At 46.5% G+C, this 24,077-nt stretch overlaps 1 protein-coding gene across 16 annotated transcripts in view; it reads left to right on the top strand.

Moving 5' to 3' along the window:
* Positions 1-23,257, top strand: part of aplp2 (amyloid beta precursor like protein 2) — a 151,184-nt gene extending 127,927 nt beyond the window's left edge. For 6 of the 16 annotated variants that reach the window (XM_082956529.1, XM_082956528.1, XM_082956519.1 and 3 more), the window contains 5 exons: positions 3,575-3,610; positions 10,891-10,973; positions 16,141-16,221; positions 18,868-19,023; positions 19,697-23,257. In XM_082956529.1, coding sequence (XP_082812655.1) covers positions 3,575-3,610; positions 10,891-10,973; positions 16,141-16,221; positions 18,868-19,023; positions 19,697-19,798 — 458 coding nt within the window. In that variant the 3' untranslated portion in view covers positions 19,799-23,257. The remainder of the gene's footprint in view (positions 1-3,574; positions 3,611-10,890; positions 10,974-16,140; positions 16,222-18,867; positions 19,024-19,696) is intronic. The other 10 variants (XM_082956524.1, XM_082956523.1, XM_082956521.1 and 7 more) reach the window with 6 other exon arrangements.
* The last annotated feature ends 820 nt before the right edge of the window (positions 23,258-24,077 follow it).

The raw sequence follows: 24,077 nt of genomic DNA, 5'->3' as shown, positions 1-24,077 counted from the left end.
TGATCACTAGAGGACTCCATGGCCAGGTTTAAATGATAAATGAATCATAATGTGAAGAGGGGGGGGGGAGCATTGGATTTAAAGATAAGCGACTAGACTGGTGCAAGAAAACTCTCTGGTCCGTGTTTACACCAATCAGCTGTATTCACTTTATAATTAAGAAAATTCAAGCACCTTTTACATATATCTGACAGATAAAAATGAAGTCATGGCCCATTTTTTTTTAAACTTGTTTATGTAATATTAAACATGTATCTCTGACTAATGCCTTCAAATAGGGTTATAAAAAAACAATATAACATTTATTCACAAATCTATCAGTTAACAGCCAGCTAGCTTTGTGTGTTTTTTGTTTTTTTGTGTGTGTCTGTTCAACCAAACAAGTCTGGTTTATCTTCAAGAAGACTCTGCGTTCCAGAGAGGTGATTGTTTTGTTTCTCAAGCCTGATGACAGTTGTCCACAGACAGAGAATATTCTCTCCACGAACGCCTAGGATGCAGTGGTCGAAACCAGATCCAGCATCACAGGCCTCAGCTTTTTGGATAAACAGACATCCTTTGCCTGTCAAGAACTGGAGAGGTGACTCTGTAAACATGCCACTTGACCTCTTCCAGGTATTTCCGCAGCTCACACAGGGGGGCAAGGTGAGGAAGCACTGGTTGAGATGCTTGTTGGATTCATGGTGCTGGCATCCTTCCTGTGGTTCCTGCTGCTCCACGGCTGTACTCTCTAATTTGCTGAAGTACAACAAAAAAAACTCTGCTTCCCTCATCAGTGTTTTTCCATTTCTGTTGAGCGAAGTGGTGGCAGAGACACACTTGGGACCATCAGGCAAAGCTGCTGCAGGGGTTGAGGTTGCCAGAGGAGTCGGTATGAATGTGAAGCCCAGTGACTTCAGGAGGACCTGTACCAAATGTTTTGCAACATTGGTTGACTGAAAGTGTGCCTCCACTGGTTGAGAAGACACGGCAACACTTCAGACAGCAACTGGCTTAAAGTTTGAAGTTGGTCGGTGTAGATTGCGAACGTTTCCAGGAAGTTCACAAGCTGTTCCAGCTTGGCCTAGTCATGCTCCGTGCTCGTCCTCAGATTTATGCCCTGTTAGCTAGTGATCTTTTTATTTGAAACATCGACATCTACTGGCAGCATTTACCCACCAGATTCAGAAGCTCGAAAACCCTATTAGAAAAAATGTTGAATACCTCATTTGATTTTTGCCAATAGTTTAGAATTAAAAAACTAAACAATTAATTTTTTTATTTAATTTTATTTTGGTGTATTTTAGTTTGTTTTGCAGTCAAAGATGATAGTTTCAGAATAGTTTGTTTTGAAACTGTTATTTCGGTTTATTAAAGTTTTTCCAATATTATTATTTTTTTTTTTTCAGTTTTTGTTTACTATAATAACCTTGAAGTGTTCCATTTCTGGGACCGTTCCTCTTTTAAATCTCTAGCTCTCTCTATCTCTTTCGCTCTCTCTGTCGCTCTCTCTATCTCGCTCTCTCTGTCGCTCTCTCTGTCGCGCTCTCGCTCTCTCTGTCGCTCTCTCACTCTCTCTCTCTCGCTCTCTCTGTCGCTCTGTCGCTCTCTCTGTCGCTCTCTCTGTCGCGCTCTCGCTCTCTCCGTCGCTCTCTCTGTCGCACTCTCGCTCTCTCTGTCGCGCTCTCTCTGTCGCGCTCTCGCTCTCTCTGTCGCTCTCTCTGTCGCTCTCTCTGTCGCTCTCTCTGTCGCGCTCTCTGTCGCGCTCTCTCTGTCGCGCTCTCTGTCGCGCTCTCTCTGTCGCGCTCTCGCTCTCTCTGTCGCTCTCTCGCTCTCTCTGTCGCTCTCTCGCTCTCTCTGTCGCTCTCTCGCTCTCTCTATCTCGCTCTCTCTGTCGCTCTCTCTGTCGCGCTCTCGCTCTCTCTGTCGCGCTCTCTCTGTCGCGCTCTCGCTCTCTCTGTCGCTCTCTCTGTCGCGCTCTCGCTCTCTCTGTCGCTCTCTCACTCTCTCTGTCTCGCTCTCTCTGTCGCTCTCTCTGTCGCGCTCTCGCTCTCTCCGTCGCTCTCTCTGTCGCTCTCTCGCTCTCTCTGTCGCTCTCTCTGTCGCGCTCTCTCTGTCGCGCTCTCGCTCTCTCTGTCGCTCTCTCTGTCGCGCTCTCTGTTGCGCTCTCGCTCTCTCTGTCGCGCTCTCGCTCTCTGTCGCGCTCTCGCTCTCTGTCGCGCTCTCGCTCTCTCTGTCGCGCTCTCGCTCTCTCTGTCGCGCTCTCGCTCTCTCTGTCGCGCTCTCGTTCTCTCTGTCGCGCTCTCGCTCTCTGTCGCGCTCTCGCTCTCTCTGTCGCGCTCTCGCTCTCTCTGTCGCGCTCTCGCTCTCTCTGTCGCGCTCTCGCTCTCTCTGTCGCGCTCTCTGTCGCGCTCTCTGTCGCTCTCTCTGTCGCGCTCTCTGTCGCTCTCTCTGTCGCGCTCTCTGTCGCTCTCTCTGTTGCTCTCTGTCGCGCTCTCGCTCTCTCTGTCGCGCTCTCGCTCTCTCTGTCGCGCTCTCGCTCTCTCTGTCGCGCTCTCTCTGTCGCGCTCTCGCGCTCTCTCTGTCGCGCTCTCGCTCTCTCTGTCGCGCTCTCGCTCTCTCTGTCGCGCTCTCGCTCTCTCTGTCGCACTCTCGCTCTCTGACGCTCTCTCTGTCGCGCGCTCTCTCTCTGTCGCGCTCTCGCTCTCTCTGTCGCGCTCTCGCTCTCTCTGTCGCGCTCTCGCTCTCTCTGTCGCGCTCTCGCTCTCTCTGTCTCGCTCTCTGTCGCGCTCTCGCTCTCTCTGTCGCGCTCTCGCTCTCTCTGTCGCGCTCTCGCTCTCTGACGCTCTCTCTGTCGCGCGCTCTCTCTCTGTCGCGCTCTCGCTCTCTCTGTCGCGCTCTCGCTCTCTCTGTCGCGCTCTCGCTCTCTCTGTCGCGCTCTCGCTCTCTCTGTCGCGCTCTCGCTCTCTCGCTCTCTCTGTCGCGCTCTCGCTCTCTGACGCTCTCTCTGTCGCGCGCTCTCTCTCTGTCGCGCGCTCTCTCTCTGTCGCGCGCTCTCTCTCTGTCGCGCGCTCTCTCTCTGTCGCGCGCTCTCTCTGTCGCGCGCTCTCTCTCTGTCGCGCGCTCTCTCTCTGTCGCGCGCTCTCTCTCTGTCGCGCGCTCTCTCTCTGTCGCGCGCTCTCTCTCTGTCGCGCGCTCTCTCTCTGTCGCGCTCTCGCTCTCTCTGTCGCGCTCTCGCTCTCTCTGTCGCGCTCTCGCTCTCTCTGTCGCGCTCTCGCTCTCTCTGTCGCGCTCTCGCTCTCTCTGTCGCGCTCTCGCTCTCTCTGTCGCGCTCTCGCTCTCTCTGTCGCGCTCTCGCTCTCTGACACTCTCTCTGTCGCGCGCTCTCTCTCTGGCGCGCTCTCTCTCTGGCGCGCTCTCTCTCTGGCGCGCGCTCTCTGGCGCGCGCTCTCTGAGATTAACTTGGGGGAAGCTTCCCTGCAGCTCCTTGGCTGCTCCATCGTTGAACACTGCTTGATAATCCTGCCTTTTCTCTTCTCACCTGGGTTTCTCTTTTTCTCTTTCCGTTTTTCTGTTGCTCATTCCTGTTGCCTAGGTGATCTATCAGACTCCCCACGTGCCTTCAAGAAAGGTTGGTGTCTCTGCTCTCCCTCTTATTTTCTCCATCTCCCCCTCTCCTCTTTCTCCCCCTCTCCTCTTTCTCCACCTCTCCTCTTTCTCCACCTCTCCTCTTTCTCCCCCTCTCCTCTTTCTCCACCTCTCCTCTTTCTCCCCCTCTCCTTTCTTCCCTTCATCTCCCCCTCTCCTCTTTCTTCCCTTCATCTCCCCCTCTCCTCTCTCTTCCCTCCATCTCCCCCTCTCCTCTCTCCCCTCCATCTCCCCCTCTCCTCTCTCTTCCCTCCATCTCCCCCTCTCCTCTCTCTCCCCTCCATCTCCCCCTCTCCTCTTTCTTCCCTCCATCTCCCCCTCTCCTCTTTCTCCCCTCCATCTCCCCCTCTCCTCTTTCTTCCCTTCATCTCCCCCTCTCCTCTTTCTTCCCTTCATCTCCCCCTCTCCTCCATCTCCCCTTCATCTCCCCCTCTCCTCTTTCTCCCCCTCTCCTCTTTATTCATTTTATCTCCCCCGCTCCTCTTTCTCCCCTCCATCTCCCCCTCTCCTCTCTCTTCCCTCCATCTCCCCCTCTCCTCTCTCTTCCCCTCTCCTCTTTCTTCATTTTATCTCCCCCTCTCTTCCCTCCATCTCTCATCACTATTCTCTGTTTCTCCTATTCTATTTCAGTCCCCTCTCTATTAATTATCCATTCAACTGTTATGATTACCCACGGGGGGGAAATCACGTGTCATACGTCAAATAGTCTGGTCAAATGTAGGGCACTAATAGGGTATCAAAGTAGGGCACTAATAGGGTATCAAAGTAGGGCACTAATAGGGTATCAAAGTAGGGCACTAATAGGGTATCAAAGTTAGGGCACTAATAGGGTATCAAAGTAGGGCACTACATTTGGGCTCCGAGTGGCACAGCGGTCTAAGACACTGCATCTCAGTGCAAGAGGCGTCACTACATCCGGCCGTGATTGGGAGTCCCATAGGGCGGTGCACAATTGGCCCAGCGTCAGCCGGGGTAGGCCATCATTGTAAATAAGAATTTGTTCTTAACTGACTTTCCTAGTTAAATAAAGGTTATTAAATAATAAACATCGGTAATCGGGCATCAATAGTGACATTAGAGACCGTCCTATACAATATTATTTCTATGCCTGGCGCGTTCTGGCTCTCTGGCGTTCTGTCTCCGGCGTTCTGTCTCTCCGGCGTTCTGTCTCTCCGGCGTTCTGTCTCTCTGGCGTTCTGTCTCTCTGGCGTTCTGGCGTTCTGTCTCTCCGGCGTTCTGTCTCTCCGGCGTTCTGTCTCTCCGGCGTTCTGTCTCTCCGGCGTTCTGTCTCTCCGGCGTTCTGGCGTTCTGTCTCTCCGGCGTTCTGTCTCTCCGGCGTTCTGGCGTTCTGTCTCTCCGGCGTTCTGTCTCTCCGGCGTTCTGGCGTTCTGTCTCTCCCGCGTTCTGTCTCTCCGGCGTTCTGGCGTTCTGTCTCTCCGGCGTTCTGTCTCTCCGGCGTTCTGTCTCTCCGGCGTTCTGGCGTTCTGTCTCTCCGGCGTTCTGCCTCTCCGGCGTTCTGTCTCTCCGGCGTTCTGTCTCTCCGGCGTTCTGTCTCTCCGGCGTTCTGTCTCTCTGGCGTTCTGTCTCTCCGGCGTTCTGTCTCTCCGGCGTTCTGGCGTTCTGTCTCTCCGGCGTTCTGTCTCTCCGGCGTTCTGTCTCTCCGGCGTTCTGTCTCTCCGGCGTTCTGGCTCTCGCGCTCTGGCTCTCTGGCTTTCTGTCTCTCCGGCGTTCTGGCTCTCTGGCTCTGTCGCTCCCGGTCTTGCTCTCCCTCTTGCTCGGTCTCGCTCTGTGTAAAGAGACTAGAGAAAACATTTTTCTCTACTTCTCCTCTCTCCCAAGTCGTCATCACATCCTCAGTCCATTTATCAAAGTTATTTTCCTAATTGTTTCCCCGCCCAGACTCCGGTCTGTTCCCTCCAACCCCTCTCCCTCTCTCCTTCCCTGGCTCTCTGCTATGAGCAGAGGGTTCCACTGATCCACAGCCAGGCGCAAAGTGGCCCAATTTCTCTACTGTCAGATTGAATGAGAGGGGGAGTTATGTCTGATTTGGGTTTAACATGGGGATCTAGCTGGACTGTGTACAGTCAATCACAGAACTGTGTTTTCACTCTAAATTACCCCCAATATAGTGCACTACTATAGGGCCCATAGGGTTCACTGTATAAGGAATAGAGTCCTGCCATTTGAGACTGGCCCTATATTACCTTCTCTGTTAATATTCTAGATACAGTTGAAGTCGGAAGTTTACATACACCTTAACCAAATACATTTAAACTCAGTTTAACAATTCTTGACATTTAATCCTAGTAAAAATTCACTGTCTTAGGTCAGTTACGTTCACCACTTTTTTATTTTAAGAATGTGAAATGTCAGAATAATAGTAGAGAGAATGATTTATTTCAGCTTTTATTTCTTTCATCACATTCCCAGTTGGTCATAAGTTTACATTCATTCAATTAGTATTTGGTAACATTGCTTTAAAATTGTTTAACTTGGGTCAAACGTTTCGGGTAGCCTTCCACAAGCTTCCCACAATATGTTGGATGAATTTTGGCCAATTCCTCCTCACACGCTTTTCAGTTCTGCACACAAATTCTCTATGGGATTGAGGTCAGGGCTTTGTGATGGCCACTCCAATACCTTGACTTTGTTGTCCTTAAGCCATTTTGCCACAACTTTGGAAGTATGCTTGGGGTCATTGTCCATTTGGAAGACCCATTTGCGACCAAGCTTTAACTTCCTGACTGATGTCTTGAGATGTTGCTTCAATATATCCACATAATTTTCCTGCCTCATGATGCATTCTATTTTGTGAAGTGCACCAGTCCTTCCTGCAGCAAAGCACCGCCACAACATGATGCTGCCACCCCCGTGCTTCACGGTTGGGATGGTGTTTTTCGGCTTGCAAGCCTCCCCCGTTTTCCTCCAAACATAACGATGGTCATTATGGCCAAACAGTTCTATTTTTGTTTCATCAGACCAGAGGGACATTTCTCCAAAAAGTACAATCTTTGTCCTCATGTGCAGTTGCAAACCGTGGCTTCTTCCTTGCTGAGCGGCCTTTCAGGTTATGTCGATATAGGACTCGTTTTACTGTGGATATAGATACTTTTGTACCTGTTTCCTCCAGCATCTTCACAAGGTCCTTTGCTGTTGTTCTGGGATTGATTTGCACTTTTCGCACCAAAGTACATTCATCTCTAGGAGACAGAATGCGTCTCCTTCCTGAGTGGTTTGATGGCTGCGTGGTCCCATGGTGTTTACACTTGCGTACTATTGTTTGTACAGATGAACGTGGTACCTTCAGACATTGGGAAATTGCTCCCAAGGATGAACCAGACTTGTGGAGGTCTACATTCTTTTTCTGAGGTCTTGGCTGATCTCTCTTGATTTTGCCATGATGTCAAGCAAAGAGGCACTGAGTTTGAAGGTAGGCCTTGAAATACATCCACAGGTACACCTCCAATTGACTCAAATGATGTCAATTAGCCTATCAGAAGCTTCTAAAGCCATGGCATACTTTTCTGGAATTTTCCAAGCTGTTTAAAGACACAGTCAACTTAGTGTAAACTTCTGACCCACTGGAATTGTGATACAGTGAATTATAAGTGAAATAATCTGTCTGTAAACAATTGTTGGAAAAATGACTTGTGTCATGCATAAAGTAGATGTCCTAACCGACTTGTCAAAACTATAGTTTGTTAACAAGAGATGTGTGGAGTGGTTGAAAAATGAGTTTTAATGACTCCATCCTGAGTGCATGTAATCTTCTGACTTCTTCAACTGTAAAAGCCAGGTCCTTCTCTGTTAATATTCTAGATAAAAGCCAGGTCCTTCTCTGTTAATATTCTAGATAAAAGCCAGGTTCTTCTCTGTTAATATTCTAGATAAAAGCCAGGTTCTTCTCTGTTAACATTCTAGATAAAAGCCAGGACCTTCTCTGTTAATATTCTAGATAAAAGCCAGGTCCTTCTCTGGTAATATTCTAGATAAAAGCCAGGTCATTCTCCTGGTACAATAGCTTCTGCTGTGTTGTGATGGCAACACACCTGTGCAGTGAACTGTAGCTGTGTCTCTCTGCATTTTCATTGTTTGTGTTTTGTTGTTGACTAGCCAGCGGTTTGTTCGACAAGACAACAGATGAACCTATTAGCCTATTAGCCCTGTGACAGACTCTGTGACGACAGGTACACTAACAGATATTGACAGTGTCTGATCTGACATCAGCTCTGCAGCAGTCAACCATCAACAGGGTTGAAATAATGTAATCCGTTACGTTACCAGCTAAAATATTGCAGTCAGATTACAGATACTTTAGAAAAACTAAATGATGACCTAGAGTGTTATTTTCAAATTCAGAGAGGGTGTTTGCGGGGAAAAGAAAATGTTTTGACACCTCTGTTTTTTCAAAGATGTTCAAATCAGCTTTGAATAAAGGTGCAAGTTTAAGTTTGTTCCACCTGAGTGAGTCTGACCACCAATCAGAGACCACTACGATGACGCACCAATCAGAGACCAGTGTGACGACACGCCAAATGATGACGACCAATCAGAGACCACTGTGATGACACGCCAAATGATGACCACCAATCAGACCACTAATGATGACACGCCAAATGATGACCACCAATCAGAGACCACTGTGACGACACACCAAATGATGACCACCAATCAGAGACCACTATGATGACCACCAATCAGAGACCACTATGATGACCACCAATCAGAGACCACTGTGACGACACGCCAAATGATGACCACCAATCAGAGACCACTATTATGCACACACAAAATGTGTTTGATGGATCGTGGGGAAAGACGATCCAATTTTACTAAACGCTTGGAGGTAAACGATGACGTCAGTGGTTGTAGTCTACGGCGATACGGATATCATTTATTATTGATCTCTACATCGTGCATCGATGTGAATCACACTGCTGCTCTCTCCTTTAGCTATTTGCGCCTTACGGATTGTGGTTGTTGTGGATACGGCTGTTCACAAATCTAAATGTGTATTTGAACCCAATAATGGTTGAATTCAAGAACTTTAAGCTGCCTGTCAATCATTGTTATTGAAACCAGTGGACAGCCAGTGAAAAATGTGTTCTTGCAACAGCTGCATATTGAGGATCCCAGCCGATGGAATAAAAGTGTGGCTTTTATTGCTCAATCTAATTCATGCTGATAAAAGGCCTAATGGACACATGCTCAAACTCACACACTTTTGATAGAATTAAAGGGGAAATCTGTAGTTGCTACATCCATTTTTGGGCTTATAAATTATATATGCAGGACCAGTCAAAAGTTTTAGAACACCGACTCATTCCAGGGTTTTTGATTATTTGTTACTATTTTCTACATTGTAGAATAATAGTGAAGACATCAAAACTATGAAATAACACATATGGAATCATGCAGTAACCAAAAAAAAGTGTTAAACAAATCAAAATATATTTTATATTTGAGATTCTTCAAAGTAGCCACCGTTTTCCTTGGCACTCTTGGCTTTCTCTCATCCAGAGTTGTCACCTCCGGGTTGTGTAAGGGTTATTTGACCAAGAAAGAGAGTGATGGAGTGCTGCATCAGATGACCTGGCCTCCACAATCACCTGACCTCAACCAATAACCAACCCATAAAGTAAAATGTAACATCCATATATTGCCAGGTATGTAAACTCTAACATTGATTTATCCTGCAATAGATGTCGTTCAATTGGTAATATACGTGTTTGTCTTCTTCTCATGCCTCTTAAAGGGAAAGTAACCTAAAAGTAATCAGATTACATTACTGAGTTTAGGGTAATCCAACAGTTACGTTACTGGTTAAAATTTTGGACAGGTAACTAGTAATGGATTACATTTAGGAAGTAACCAAGGCAACCCTGACAATCAACACAGACTATTGTTCTCCACTAAAACCAATCATTCAGTACATTTACATTTACATTTTTTTTTTACATTTTTAGTCATTTAGCAGACGCTCTTATCCAGAGCGACTTACAGTAGTGAATGCATACATTTCATTTCATTTTTTTATACATTATTTTTCTGTGCTGGCCCCCCGTGGGAATCGAACCCACAACCCTGGCGTTGCAAACACCATGCTCTACCAACTGAGCTACAGGGAAGTAATGGTCTTAACCCTGACCGTCTTCAGCCCTCTCCCTCTCTCGCTCCGTCTTCAGCCCTCTCTCGCTCCGTCTTCAGCCCTCTCCCTCTCTCGCTCCGTCTTCAGCCCTCTCTCGCTCCGTCTTCAGCCCTCTCTCGCTCCGTCTTCAGCCCTCTCTCGCTCCGTCTTCAGCCCTCTCTCGCTCCGTCTTCAGCCCTCTCTCGCTCCGTCTTCAGCCCTCTCTCGCTCCGTCTTCAGCCCTCTCTCGCTCCGTCTTCAGCCCTCTCTCGCTCCGTCTTCAGCCCTCTCCCTCTCCGTCTTCAGCCCTCTCCCGCTCCGTCTTCAGCCCTCTCCCGCTCCGTCTTCAGCCCTCTCCCGCTCCGTCTTCAGCCCTCTCCCGCTCCGTCTTCAGCCCTCTCCCTCTCCGTCTTCAGCCCTCTCCCGCTCCGTCTTCAGCCCTCTCCCGCTCCGTCTTCAGCCCTCTCCCGCTCCGTCTTCAGCCCTCTCCCGCTCCGTCTTCAGCCCTCTCTCGCTCCGTCTTCAGCCCTCTCTCGCTCCGTCTTCAGCCCTCTCTCGCTCCGTCTTCAGCCCTCTCTCGCTCCGTCTTCAGCCCTCTCTCGCTCCGTCTTCAGCCCTCTCTCGCTCGCTCGCTCTCTCTCTCTCCGTCTTCAGCGCTCGCTCGCTCGCTCTCTCTCTCTCCGTCTTCAGCCCTCGCTCGCTCGCTCTCGCTCTCTCCCCGTCTTCAGCCCTCTCTCTCGCTCTCTCCGTGAATTTATTCATGGTGTATCTTTGTTCTTTTTGTACCGTCTGGTTCCTAGCTTCGTATTGTACTCTATGCTCCAGGTCGTGGCATCCAGTAGGTTCAATCAGACTGAACTGAGTTCTGAAAGTCCTTATTAATGAAGAAGGTCAAAGGACACTGAGTTTAGACCATGAAACCGAGTGTTTCCTGTAAACCTCCGGACTGAAGAGGAGGACTGGGGCTCTACACAGAGCAACTAATAAGAATGTGGTATATTGAAGCAAGAATTTGATTCAAAACAATATCAGCAGTGAGTCCAGCTGGACTACAGTCGCACAACCCACTGTCTCCCTCTCTATTTTCTGTTCCTCCCGATTAGGCTGACCTCTAACCTCTCTCCTGCCCCCTACAGGTTCAGGGATGTACGGCCAGGACGGGCTGATCGGAGCTGAGGAAAGGATCGTCAACAGCAAGCCCAAGATCAACAACAACATGGTGAGAGATCTGTCTGGCCGCCTGTCTGTATTTCTCTGACTGTGCTTCCGTCCGTCTGTCACCGCTTTAGACATCTTGTATTACAGTATAACTTCAATGGTAACAGCACAAGTCAGAGTAGACATGCTGATCACCTGATTTAATAATCAATAATAGTAGACAGTGTCTGTGATCTCCTCTTCTAATGTCCTTCTCTACCCCCTTAAATACAGAGCCTTCGGAAAGTGTTCACACCCCTTGACTTTTTCCACATGTTTGTTGTGTTACAACCTGAATTTAAAATGGATTACATTTAGATTTTGTGTCACTGATCTACACACAAAAGCCCATAACATAAAAGTATAATTATGTTTTTTTTTTTAGAAATGAATAAAAGCTGAAAGGGGAAAAGCTGGGGGGGGGGATACCTAGTCAGTTGTACAACTGAATGTATTCAACTGAAATGTGTCTTCTGTATTTTAACCCCTCTGAACCAGAGAGGTGATGGGGGCTGCCTTAATCAACATCAACGGCACCCGGGGAACAGTGGGTTAACTGCCTCGTTCAGGGGAACAGTGGGTTAACTGCCTCGTTCAGGGGAACAGTGGGTTAACTGCCTCGTTCAGGGGAACAGTGGGTTAACTGCCTCGTTCAGGGGAACAGTGGGTTAACTGCCTCGTTCAGGGGAACAGTGGGTTAACTGCCTCGTTCAGGGGAACAGTGGGTTAACTGCCTCGTTCAGGGGAACAGTGGGTTAACTGCCTCGTTCAGGGGAACAGTGGGTTAACTGCCTCGTTCAGGGGAACAGTGGGTTAACTGCCTCGTTCAGGGGAACAGTGGGTTAACTGCCTCGTTCAGGGGAACAGTGGGTTAACTGCCTCGTTCAGGGGAACAGTGGGTTAACGGCCTCGTTCAGGGGAACAGTGGGTTAACGGCCTCGTTCAGGGGAACAGTGGGTTAACGGCCTCGTTCAGGGGAACAGTGGGTTAACTGCCTCGTTCAGGGGAACAGTGGGTTAACTGCCTCGTTCAGGGGAACAGTGGGTTAACTGCCTCGTTCAGGGGAACAGTGGGTTAACTGCCTCGTTCAGGGGAACAGTGGGTTAACGGCCTCGTTCAGGGGAACAGTGGGTTAACGGCCTCGTTCAGGGGAACAGTGGGTTAACGGCCTCGTTCAGGGGAACAGTGGGTTAACTGCCTCGTTCAGGGGAACAGTGGGTTAACTGCCTCGTTCAGGGGAACAGTGGGTTAACTGCCTCGTTCAGGGGAACAGTGGGTTAACTGCCTCGTTCAGGGGAACAGTGGGTTAACGGCCTCGTTCAGGGGAACAGTGGGTTAACGGCCTCGTTCAGGGGAACAGTGGGTTAACGGCCTCGTTCAGGGGAACAGTGGGTTAACGGCCTCGTTCAGGGGAACAGTGGGTTAACTGCCTCGTTCAGGGGAACAGTGGGTTAACTGCCTCGTTCAGGGGAACAGTGGGTTAACTGCCTTGTTCAGGGGCAGAACGACAGATTTTTACCTTGTCAGCTCGGGAAATGTCTTGAGTCAATAAGTATTCAACCCTTTTGTTATGTCAAGCCTAAATCATTTCAGGAGTAAACATTTGCTTAACAAATCACATAATAAGTTGCATGGAGTTTTCCATGGTAAAAAATAAACGTTTTAGAGTTAAACACAGACAGAGTCCTGGAGGAAACCCTGGTTCAGTCTGCTTTCCACCAGACACTGGGAGATGAATTCACCTTTCAGCAGGACAATAACCTAAAACACAAGGCCAAATATACACTGGGAGATTAATTCACCTTCCAGCAGGACAATAACCTAAAACACAAGGACAAATATACACTGAAGTTGCTTACCAAGAAGACAATGAATGTTTCTGAGTGGCCGAGTTACAGTTTTGACTTAAATCTACTTGAAAATCTACGGCAAGACCTGAAAATGGTTATCTAGTAATGATCAACAACCAATTTGACTAAGTTTGAAGAATTTTGAAAATAATAATTGGCAAATGTTGCACAATCCAGGTGTGGAAAGCTCTTAGAGACTTACCCAGAAAGCCTCACATCTGTAATCACTACCAAATGTGATTCTAACATGTATTGAATCAGGGGGTTGAATACTTATCTAATCAAGATATATTCGTGTTTTATTTTTCATTACATTTTTAACAAATGTTTAAATTTTTCTTCCACTTAGTGTTTTGTGTAGATCGTTCAAACCAATGACATTGAAATCAATTGTAATCCCACTTCGTAACACAACAAAATGTGTATAAAGTCAGGGGGTATGAATACTTTCTGAAATTACCCTAAAACAACTCAGGGTTCTGGTGAATAGGCTGGAATATCCAGTAGTCCATGGATCACCACTAAAACAGAGAGGATGTAGTCCAGGGATCACCACTAAAACAGAGAGGATGTAGTCCAGGGATCGCCACTAAAACAGAGAGGATGTAGTCCAGGGATCGCCACTAAAACAGAGAGGATGTAGTCCAGGGATCACCACTAAAACAGAGAGGATGTAGTCCAGGGATCGCCACTAAAACAGAGAGGATGTAGTCCATGGATCACCACTAAAACAGAGAGGATGTAGTCCAGGGATCACCACTAAAACAGAGAGGATGTAGTCCAGGGATCACCACTAAAACAGAGGATGTAGTCCAGGGATCGCCACTAAAACAGAGAGGATGTAGTCCAGGGATCGCCACTAAAACAGAGAGGATGTAGTCCAGGGATCACCACTAAAACAGAGAGGATGTAGTCCAGGGATCACCACTAAAACAGAGGATGTAGTCCAGGGATCGCCACTAAAACAGAGAGGCTGTAGTCCAGGGATCGCCACTAAAACAGAGAGGATGTAGTCCAGGGATCGCCACTAAAACAGAGAGGATGTAGTCCAGGGATCACCACTAAAACAGAGAGGATGTAGTCCAGGGATCACCACTAAAACAGAGAGGATGTAGTCCAGGGATCACCACTAAAACAGAGAGGATGTAGTCCAGGGATCACCACTAAAACAGAGAGGATGTAGTCCAGGGATCGCCACTAAAACAGAGAGGATGTAGTCCAGGGATCGCCACTAAAACAGAGAGGATGTAGTCCAGGGATCGCCACTAAAACAGAGAGGATGTAGTCCAGGGATCGCCACTAAAACAGAGAGGATGTAGTCCAGGGATCGCCACTAAAACAGAGGATGTAGTCCAGGGATCGCCACTAAAACAGAGGATGTAGTCCAGGGATCGCCACTAAAACAGAGGATGTAGTCCAGGGATCGCCACTAAAACAGAGAGGATGTAGTCCAGGGATCGCCACTAAAACAGAGAGGATGTAGTCCAGGGATCACCACTAAAACAGAGAGGATGTAGTCCAGGGATCACCACTAAAACAGAGAGGATGTAGTCCAGGGATCGCCACTAAAACAGAGAGGATGTAGTCCAGGGATCACCACTAAAACAGAGAGGATGTAGTCCAGGGATCGCCACTAAAACAGAGAGGATATAGTCCAGGGATCGCCACTAAAACAGAGAGGATATAGTCCAGGGATCGCCACTAAAACAGAGAGGATGTAGTCCAGGGATCACAACTAAAACAGAGAGGATGTAGTCCAGGGATCACCACTAAAACAGAGAGGATGTAGTCCAGGGATCACCACTAAAACAGCGAGGATGTAGTCCAGGGATTTCACAGCAGCCATCTTCTTTCTGCATGCTCTCATTTACCAGAAGCATCATGTCTCCTCCTTCCTCTTGGATCCTGAAGTTGAATGTTTAGCATGCAGATCCAAGGACAAGCGGATAACTGTGTTTGTGTCATGCAGTCATGTGTTGTTTTTTATGTTTGTTATGCATGACAGTATTATTGTTTTTGTGGAGTCCAAACACAGAACAATCAGAGTTAAAACATTTTATTAAACTATAAATGGTCATTTGTCTGTAGCAGGAACCTCTAGGTAACCTAGACAACCATAAACATGTGTTCTGAAGAGAACCTCTAGGTAACCTAGACAACCATAAACATGTGTTCTGAAGAGAACCTCTAGGTAACCTAGACAACCATAAACATGTGTTCTGAAGAGAACCTCTAGGTAACCTAGACAACCATAAACATGTGTTCTGAAGAGAACCTCTAGGTAACCTAGACAACCATAAACATGTGTTCTGAAGAGAACCTCTAGGTAACCTAGACAACCATAAACATGTGTTCTGAAGAGAACCTCTAGGTAACCTAGACAACCATAAACATGTGTTCTGAAGAGAACCTCTAGGTAACCTAGACAACCATAAACATGTGTTCTGAAGAGAACCTCTAGGTAACCTAGACAACCATAAACATGTGTTCTGAAGAGAACCTCTAGGTAACCTAGACAACCATAAACATGTGTTCTGAAGAGAACCTCTAGGTAACCTAGACAACCATAAACATGTGTTCTGAAGAGAACCTCTAGGTAACCTAGACAACCATAAACATGTGTTCTGAAGAGAACCTCTAGGTAACCTAGACAACCATAAACATGTGTTCTGAAGAGAACCTCTAGGTAACCTAGACAACCATAAACATGTGTTCTGAAGAGAACCTCTAGGTAACCTAGACAACCATAAACATGTGTTCTGAAGAGAACCTCTAGGTAACCTAGACAACCATAAATTCTCTGATTACAGACTGAACACACAAACAGTCTCTTTGCTTCTCTGCCCCCTTCTTAACCCAGACATGCACTATGGTAGATAGGTGTAAATAAACACAATACTCCATATCTCTCTCTCTCTCACACACACACACACACACACACACACACACACACACACACACACACACACACACACAATACTCCATATCTCTCTCTCACACACACACACACACAATATTCCATATCTCTCTCTCACACACAATATTCCATAGCACACACACACAATATTCCATATCACACACACACAATATTCCATATCACACACACACAATATTCCATATCACTCACACACACACACACAATATTCCATAACACACACACACAATACTCCATATCACACACACACAATATTCCATATCACACACACCCACACACACACACACACACACACACACACAATATTCCATATCACACACACACAATACTCCATATCTCTCACACACACACACAGCGAGCCATGTCAGCGGTGTAACCTGGGCCCTGTGTGTGTGTGCTGTCAGCAGGTGGTTGATGAGACTCTGGATGTAAAGGAAGTGATATACAATGCTGAGAGAGTCAGCGTTATGCATGGTGATGAGCTGGTGAGTACACAGTGCCCCCATCTGGTTAACATGGGGAACTGCTGGTGAGAACACCACAGTGCCCCCATCTGGTTAACATGGGGAACAGCTGGTGAGAACACCACAGTGCCCCCCATCTGGTTAACATGGGAAACTGCTGGTGAGAACACCACAGTGCCCCCATCTGGTTAACATGGGAAACTGCTGGTGAGAACACCACAGTGCCCCCATCTGGTTAACATGGGGAACTGCTGGTGAGAACACCACAGTGCCCCCCATCTGGTTAACATGGGGAACTGCTGGTGAGAACACCACAGTGCCCCCCCATCTGGTTAACATGGGGAACTGCTGGTGAGAACACCACAGTGCCCCCATCTGGTTAACATGGGGAACTGCTGGTGAGAACACCACAGTGCCCCCCATCTGGTTAACATGGGGAACTGCTGGTGAGAACACCACAGTGCCCCCCCATCTGGTTAACATGGGGAACTGCTGGTGAGAACGCCACAGGGCCCCCCGATCTGGTGAACATGGGGAACTGCTGGTGAGAACACCACAGTGCCCCCCGATCTGGTTAAGGATGGGGAACTGCTGGTGAGGACACGACAGGGCCCCCATCTGGTTAACATGGGAAACTGCTGGTAGGACGGGGAGGGATGGGGGAAGGAGGGAGGGAGGAAGGAGAGGGAGGAGAGGAGAGGGTAGGGGAGGATAGGGGAGGGATGGGATGGGGGAAGGAGGGATGGGGAAGGAGAGGGAGGAAGGAGAGGAAGAAGAGGGAGGGTAGGGGAGGATAGGATAGGGGAGGGATAAAGGGGGAAACCAAAGAACCATAAGTCACTCTGTTTATTCATAGTGGGAGAAACACCCATCTACACGTCTGCACCAGGTCTGACTCGTACCATCCAGATGGTAGTTATTTTCTGCATGGATGCATGGATGTAAATGTATTGGAATGTACGCTGGTTCCACTGAATGTGTGTATGTATTTATCCACACAAAGAGTTGAGGGTACCTCAGCATCTCTGTGTGTGTGGGACCAGAGAGATCCTATGGCTGCCTGTAGATGAACTATTCACCCTGCATCAAACCCAGTGGGTTATTACCATGGCAGGGTCTCGCATTCCTTTACATATAGTCACCTCAAGATAAAGATGTGTTTTATATATATATATATATATATATATATATATATATATATATATATATATATATATATATATATATATATATATATATCATGCATGAGTGTAGTCTGTTCACTCTGTATTGGATCTGATGTCTATGTCAGTCTTATAGTGTATGTTCTTGTCTTTACACAAACTAACTGTCTCGCTCTCTCTCTGTCTCTCTCGCTCATCTGTCTATCTGTCTCTCTGTCTCGCTCTGTCTCTATATCTGTCTCTCTCTCTCGCTCCATCTCTCTCTCTCGCTCTGTCTCGTTCTCTCTTGTTCCATCTTTCTCTCGCTCTATCTGTCTCTATATCTGTCTCTATATCTGTCTCTCTCTCGCTCTGTCTCTATATCTGTCTCTCTCTCGCTCTGTCTCTATATCTGTCTCTATATCTGTCTCTCTCTCGCTCTGTCTCTATATCTGTCTCTATATCTGTCTCTCTCTCGCTCTGTCTCTATATCTGTCTCTATATCTGTCTCTATATCTGTCTCTATATCTGTCTCTATATCTGTCTCTATATCTGTCTCTCTCTCGCTCTGTCTCTATATCTGTCTCTATATCTGTCTCTATATCTGTCTCTATATCTGTCTCTCTCTATATCTGTCTCTCTCTATATCTGTCTCTCTCTATATCTGTCTCTCTCTATATCTGTCTCTCTCTATATCTGTCTCTCTCTATATCTGTCTCTATATCTGTCTCTCTCTATATCTGTCTCTCTCTATATCTGTCTCTCTCTATATCTGTCTCTCTCTATATCTGTCTCTCTCTATATCTGTCTCTCTCTATATCTGTCTCTCTCTATATCTGTCTCTCTCTATATCTGTCTCTCTCTATATCTGTCTCTCTCTATATCTGTCTCTCTCTATATCTGTCTCTCTCTATATCTGTCTCTCTCTATATCTGTCTCTATATCTGTCTCTATATCTGTCTCTATATCTGTCTCTATATCTGTCTCTATATCTGTCTCTCTCTCGCTCTGTCTCTATATCTGTCTCTATATCTGTCTCTCTCTCGCTCTGTCTCTATATCTGTCTCTATATCTGTCTCTATATCTGTCTCTATATCTGTCTCTATATCTGTCTCTATATCTGTCTCTATATCTGTCTCTCTCTCGCTCTGTCTCTATATCTGTCTCTATATCTGTCTCTATATCTGTCTCTATATCTGTCTCTATATCTGTCTCTATATCTGTCTCTATATCTGTCTCTATATCTGTCTCTCTCTATATCTGTCTCTATATCTGTCTCTATATCTGTCTCTATATCTGTCTCTCTCTATATCTGTCTCTATATCTGTCTCTATATCTGTCTCTCTCTATATCTGTCTCTCTCTATATCTGTCTCTCTCTATATCTGTCTCTCTCTATATCTGTCTCTCTCTATATCTGTCTCTATATCTGTCTCTATATCTGTCTCTATATCTGTCTCTATATCTGTCTCTCTCTCTCTCCCTGTCTCTCTCTCTCCCTGTCTCTCTGCCTCTCTCTCCTCTAGGAATCCTACCGCCCTCTGGGCGAGGACTTCAGCTTCGGGAGCTCTGCTCTGATTGGTCTGCTAGTGATAGCGGTGGCCATAGCGATGGTGATAGTGATCAGCCTGGTTATTCTGAGGAAGAGGCAGTACGGAACCATCAGCCACGGCATTGTGGAGGTGAGCCACGACGTCACACACACACACACACACACACACAGTACGGAACCATCAGCCACGGCATTGTGGAGACAAACGCATACACACACAAGCCAATGTATATGGTGCGTATACACACACACACACACAGACACAGACACACACACGCTCAACGTACACCACACACACAGCACTGGTAGCTCAATCCATTCTCTAAGGTCTGTGTACTCAGGCTAATAACTTGTTCTCTCTGCTCAGGTTGTAGTTGACCCCTGACCTGGAAACCTCTGTGGTCAGATAATCTGTTCTCAGGTTCTAGTTGACCCCTGACCTGGAAACCTCTGTGGTCAGATAATCTGTTCTCTCTGCTCAGGTTGTAGTTGACCCCTGACCTGGAAACCTCTGTGGTCAGATAATCTGTTCTCTCTGCTCAGGTTCTAGTTGACCCCTGACCTGGAAACCTCTGTGGTCAGATAATCTGTTCTCTCTGCTCAGGTTGTAGTTGACCCCTGACCTGGAAACCTCTGTGGTCAGATAATCTGTTCTCTCTGCTCAGGTTCTAGTTGACCCCTGACCTGGAAACCTCTGTGGTCAGATAATCTGTTCTCTCTGCACAGGGCCGTAGAGTTTTATTACAGGACTGTCGATACCTTTAAGCTCTGCCTATTTCACCCAATGACCTGTCCTGTGATAGGTTGACCCCATGCTGACCCCAGAGGAGCGCCACCTCAGCAAGATGCAGAACCACGGTTACGAGAACCCCACCTACAAATACCTGGAACAGATGCAGATCTAGGATTGGCTGTGGCACCAAGCAGAGAGGAGGGGCCAACATACTACTGACCAATAACAACAAAAATACTCTCCTCCAAAAAAAATAATCATTTGCATAATTACATCAGATTACAATACATTATATTGGATTTGTTTCAAACCGATGCTAAAACTACTGCTACTATTGTACTATACAGCTCCCTTTCAATCTTGGGGTTTCTTTTAAAAGGGAGATGTACGTATCTCTACGTTTTTATATATAATATGTGATTTAATAATTAATTATTACGATTACTCTCTGAAGATCAAGCTGTATTACATTTCTTATGATGATTTTTATTTTGTTGTTTTAAAAAAAATAATAACATGCAACAAGGTAAAAAAAAAAAACAAGCAACTCATTGAAGACTTTATAAATGTATCTTATCGAACATAACAAGGAGGACACTAACGTTTTGTTTCCCATCGTACCAGTGTCCCCAAATACCTTCTGACGGTCTTCTCGTAATAAAATGGTTGTTGGGGGTTCTTTTCGATAGATTGCTTGTATAGGAAGGTTCTTTGTACCTAATTAAATGATGTATAGTGAAACTACAAATGAGGAAAAAGAATGAAAACAAAATCATGAATTCAGTTACTTTCTATTCTTTGTTATGATTGCAAACAAAATATACATAAACAGTTAAAATATATATATATATATATAAAAAGTTGCTGTTTTTATTCCACCAAGGGAGAGGTTGAGACTTGGATGGTGGCTGAGCTGGGTTGGGATGTTGTGGTGCGGGCAGACAGACAGACAGCGGAGAGTGTGCAGACAGACAGGACAGAGACAGGAGAGTGTGCAGACAGACAGACAGGAGAGTGTGCAGACAGAGAGACAGGAGAGTGTGCAGACAGACAGGACAGAGACAGGAGAGTGTGCAGACAGACAGACAGACAGGAGAGTGTGCAGACAGACAGACAGACAGGAGAGTGTGCAGACAGACAGACAGACAGGAGAGTGTGCAGACAGACAGACAGACAGGAGAGTGTGCAGACAGAGAGACAGGAGAGTGTGCAGACAGACAGGAGAGTGTGCAGACAGACAGGAGATTGTGCAGACAGACAGACACACAGGAGAGTGCACAGACCCCCAGCTGATCTCACACAACTCATACCAAACTTACCCCTTATTACCCCCCCTGACCCATCTCAATGAACTGACTAGACTTACCCCTTATTACCCCCCCCCTGACCCATCTCAATGAACTGACTAGACTTACCCCTTATTACCCCCCCCTGACCCATCTCAATGAACTGACTAGACTTACCCCTTATTACCCCCCCTGACCCATCTCAATGAACTGACTAGACTTACCCCTTATTACCCCCCCTGACCCATCTCAATGAACTGACTAGACTTACCCCTTATTACCCCCCCCTGACCCATCTCAATGAACTGACTAGACTTACCCCTTATTACCCCCCCTGACCCATCTCAATGAACTGACTAGACTTACCCCTTATTACCCCCCCCTGACCCATCTCAATGAACTGACTAGACTTACCCCTTATTACCCCCCCCTGACCCATCTCAATGAACTGACTAGACTTACCCCTTATTACCCCCCCAGACCCATCTCAATGAACTGACTAGACTTACCCCTTATTACCCCCCCCTGACCCATCTCAATGAACTGACTAGACTTACCCCTTATTACCCCCCCAGACCCATCTCAATGAACTGACTAGACTTACCCCTTATTACCCCCCCCTGACCCATCTCAATGAACTGACTAGACTTACCCCTTATTACCCCCCCTGACCCATCTCAATGAACTGACTAGACTTACCCCTTATTACCCCCCCAGACCCATCTCAATGAACTGACTAGACTTACCCCTTATTACCCCCCCCCGACCCATCTCAATGAACTGACTAGACTTACCCCTTATTACCCCCCCCTGACCCATCTCAATGAACTGACTAGACTTACCCCTTATTACCCCCCCTGACCCATCTCAATGAACTGACTAGACTTACCCCTTATTACCCCCCCTGACCCATCTCAATGAACTGACTAGACTTACCCCTTATTACCCCCCCCCTGACCCATCTCAATGAACTGACTAGACTTACCCCTTATTACCCCCCCTGACCCATCTCAATGAACTGACTAGACTTACCCCTTATTACCCCCCCTGACCCATCTCAATGAACTGACTAGACTTACCCCTTATTACCCCCCCTGACCCATCTCAATGAACTGACTAGACTTACCCCTTATTACCCCCCCCCCTGACCCATCTCAATGAACTGACTAGACTTACCCCTTATTACCCCCCCCTGACCCATCTCAATGAACTGACTAGACTTACCCCTTATTACCCCCCCCCTGACCCATCTCAATGAACTGACTAGACTTACCCCTTATTACCCCCCACCCTGACCATATTTTGGGTCCTCGATATGCTCTCTGATGGGTTGTAGTGGTCCAGAGTCCATGTTTTGCACAAGCGATGCGATGCTTTTAAAAAATCCAAGTAGAAATGAATCTGAGAACCGTTTCTGGATGTATTAATTCACCTGAACAACTGCTGGCTTTGCTGACTCAGAACAGTTTCTGAATAGTCTTTCTCAAATCAATCCCAAACACACTCGCTGGGGGGCTTGTGACAGACAGACAGACCGATGTGGATGGAAAGAGAGACAGGCAGACAGACAGACAGATGTGGATGGAAAGAGAGACAGACAGATAGATGTGGATGGAAAGAGAGACAGACAGACAGACAGACAGATGTGGATGGAAAGAGACAGACAGATGTGGATGGAAAGAGACAGACAGACAGACAGATGTGGATGGAAAGAGACAGACAGATAGATGTGGATGGAAAGAGAGACAGACAGACAGACAGACAGACAGACAGACAGACAGACAGACAGACAGACAGACAGATGTGGATGGAAAGAGAGACAGACAGATGTGGATGGAAAGAGACAGACAGATGTGGATGGAAAGAGACAGACAGACAGATGTGGATGGAAAGAGACAGACAGATGTGGATGGAAAGAGACAGACAGATGTGGATGGAAAGAGACAGACAGAGAACATGTGCAGGTTACCTTTAACAGTGGAAGGAGACACAGGGAACTGTAGAATCAGGAGTAGATTCTCTCTCTCTCGTAACTGTCTGTATAGTTGGCGTTGTGATCATGGCTTCTCTTCGGAGGGTTATTATGAAAATTATATCTATTTTTAAGTTTCTTGTTTTTTAAAATATTTTTTTCTCCTCCTGTGACAGTTTCTCAGTTATGTGTCTGTCTCACTATGCACTCTTAAATCCTGTCATCCTGTAACTACCTGCTTGACTGTAGCGATCACAATATTACTGATCAAACCAATTGATTGATTGATTGATGAATTGATTGACACCAATGGAAACAAAACAGATTCTGGTTACAGGGGGAAGCACATCAATAAAGCCACTACTTCCATAAAGTGCTTCCTGTCTCTTTATTTGGGTGTTTTTATTATCTACCCTACTTCCTGTATGTTTTTCCATTTCATTTGTCCTATGTAGTATGGAAAATGTGTTTAGAAAATAGTTTATTCACATAGGCCAGGTGTAAGTCATATAGCCCATCACAACAACTCCACATTCTGACATACGTTGTTTCATCATAACCAGTCATCCACGGGAAGTTACTGGAATAGAAACCTGCGGGTCATACCGTAGGTCTAGGTAGACTGAATGACCTGAGCGTGACTAAACCAAAACCGCTCCGTGACTCATCCATCACAAAAACACTTCAACATCGATACTGAATACTAGGAATAATCCATTAAAAAAAGAACATTGGATATATGTTATATTTGACATTTTAATAGAGATTAAAATGTCATTAAATATGCCATGTTCATCAGCCTTCCCTTATCTCAAACATAAAACACTCCCCGTTTTCTCCCGCTACATTCAGCCCCAAAAAGCCCTACCGCCGCCGCCTGTCGGTGTTCAGTCCCCGCCGCATCAGAAACCTGTCACACCTGTTAGGTTACACCGGGGGGAAAAAAGTAAAATTCATTGATCTAGATATTAGTTATTACGTTAAGTCAGGGCTTTATTCTCTATATCTGCCGATATATGGAATATATCTCTGTCTCAATTCGAGGGGCTTTATTGGCCTGGGAAACATATGTTAACATTACCAAAGTAAGTGAAGTAGATAATAAACAGAAGTGAAATAAACAAAAATTAACAGTCAACATTAAACTCACAGAAGTTCCAAAAGAATAGAATACGTCATATTGTGTTTATATA

The sequence above is a fragment of the Salmo salar genome, chromosome 09 (genome assembly GCF_965601325.2).
Source record: "Salmo salar chromosome 09, fSalSal1, whole genome shotgun sequence".
Lineage (NCBI taxonomy): Eukaryota > Metazoa > Chordata > Actinopteri > Salmoniformes > Salmonidae > Salmo > Salmo salar.
The sequence above is the reverse complement of the archived record's forward strand: the minus strand, read 5'-3'. Positions and strand labels throughout refer to the sequence as shown.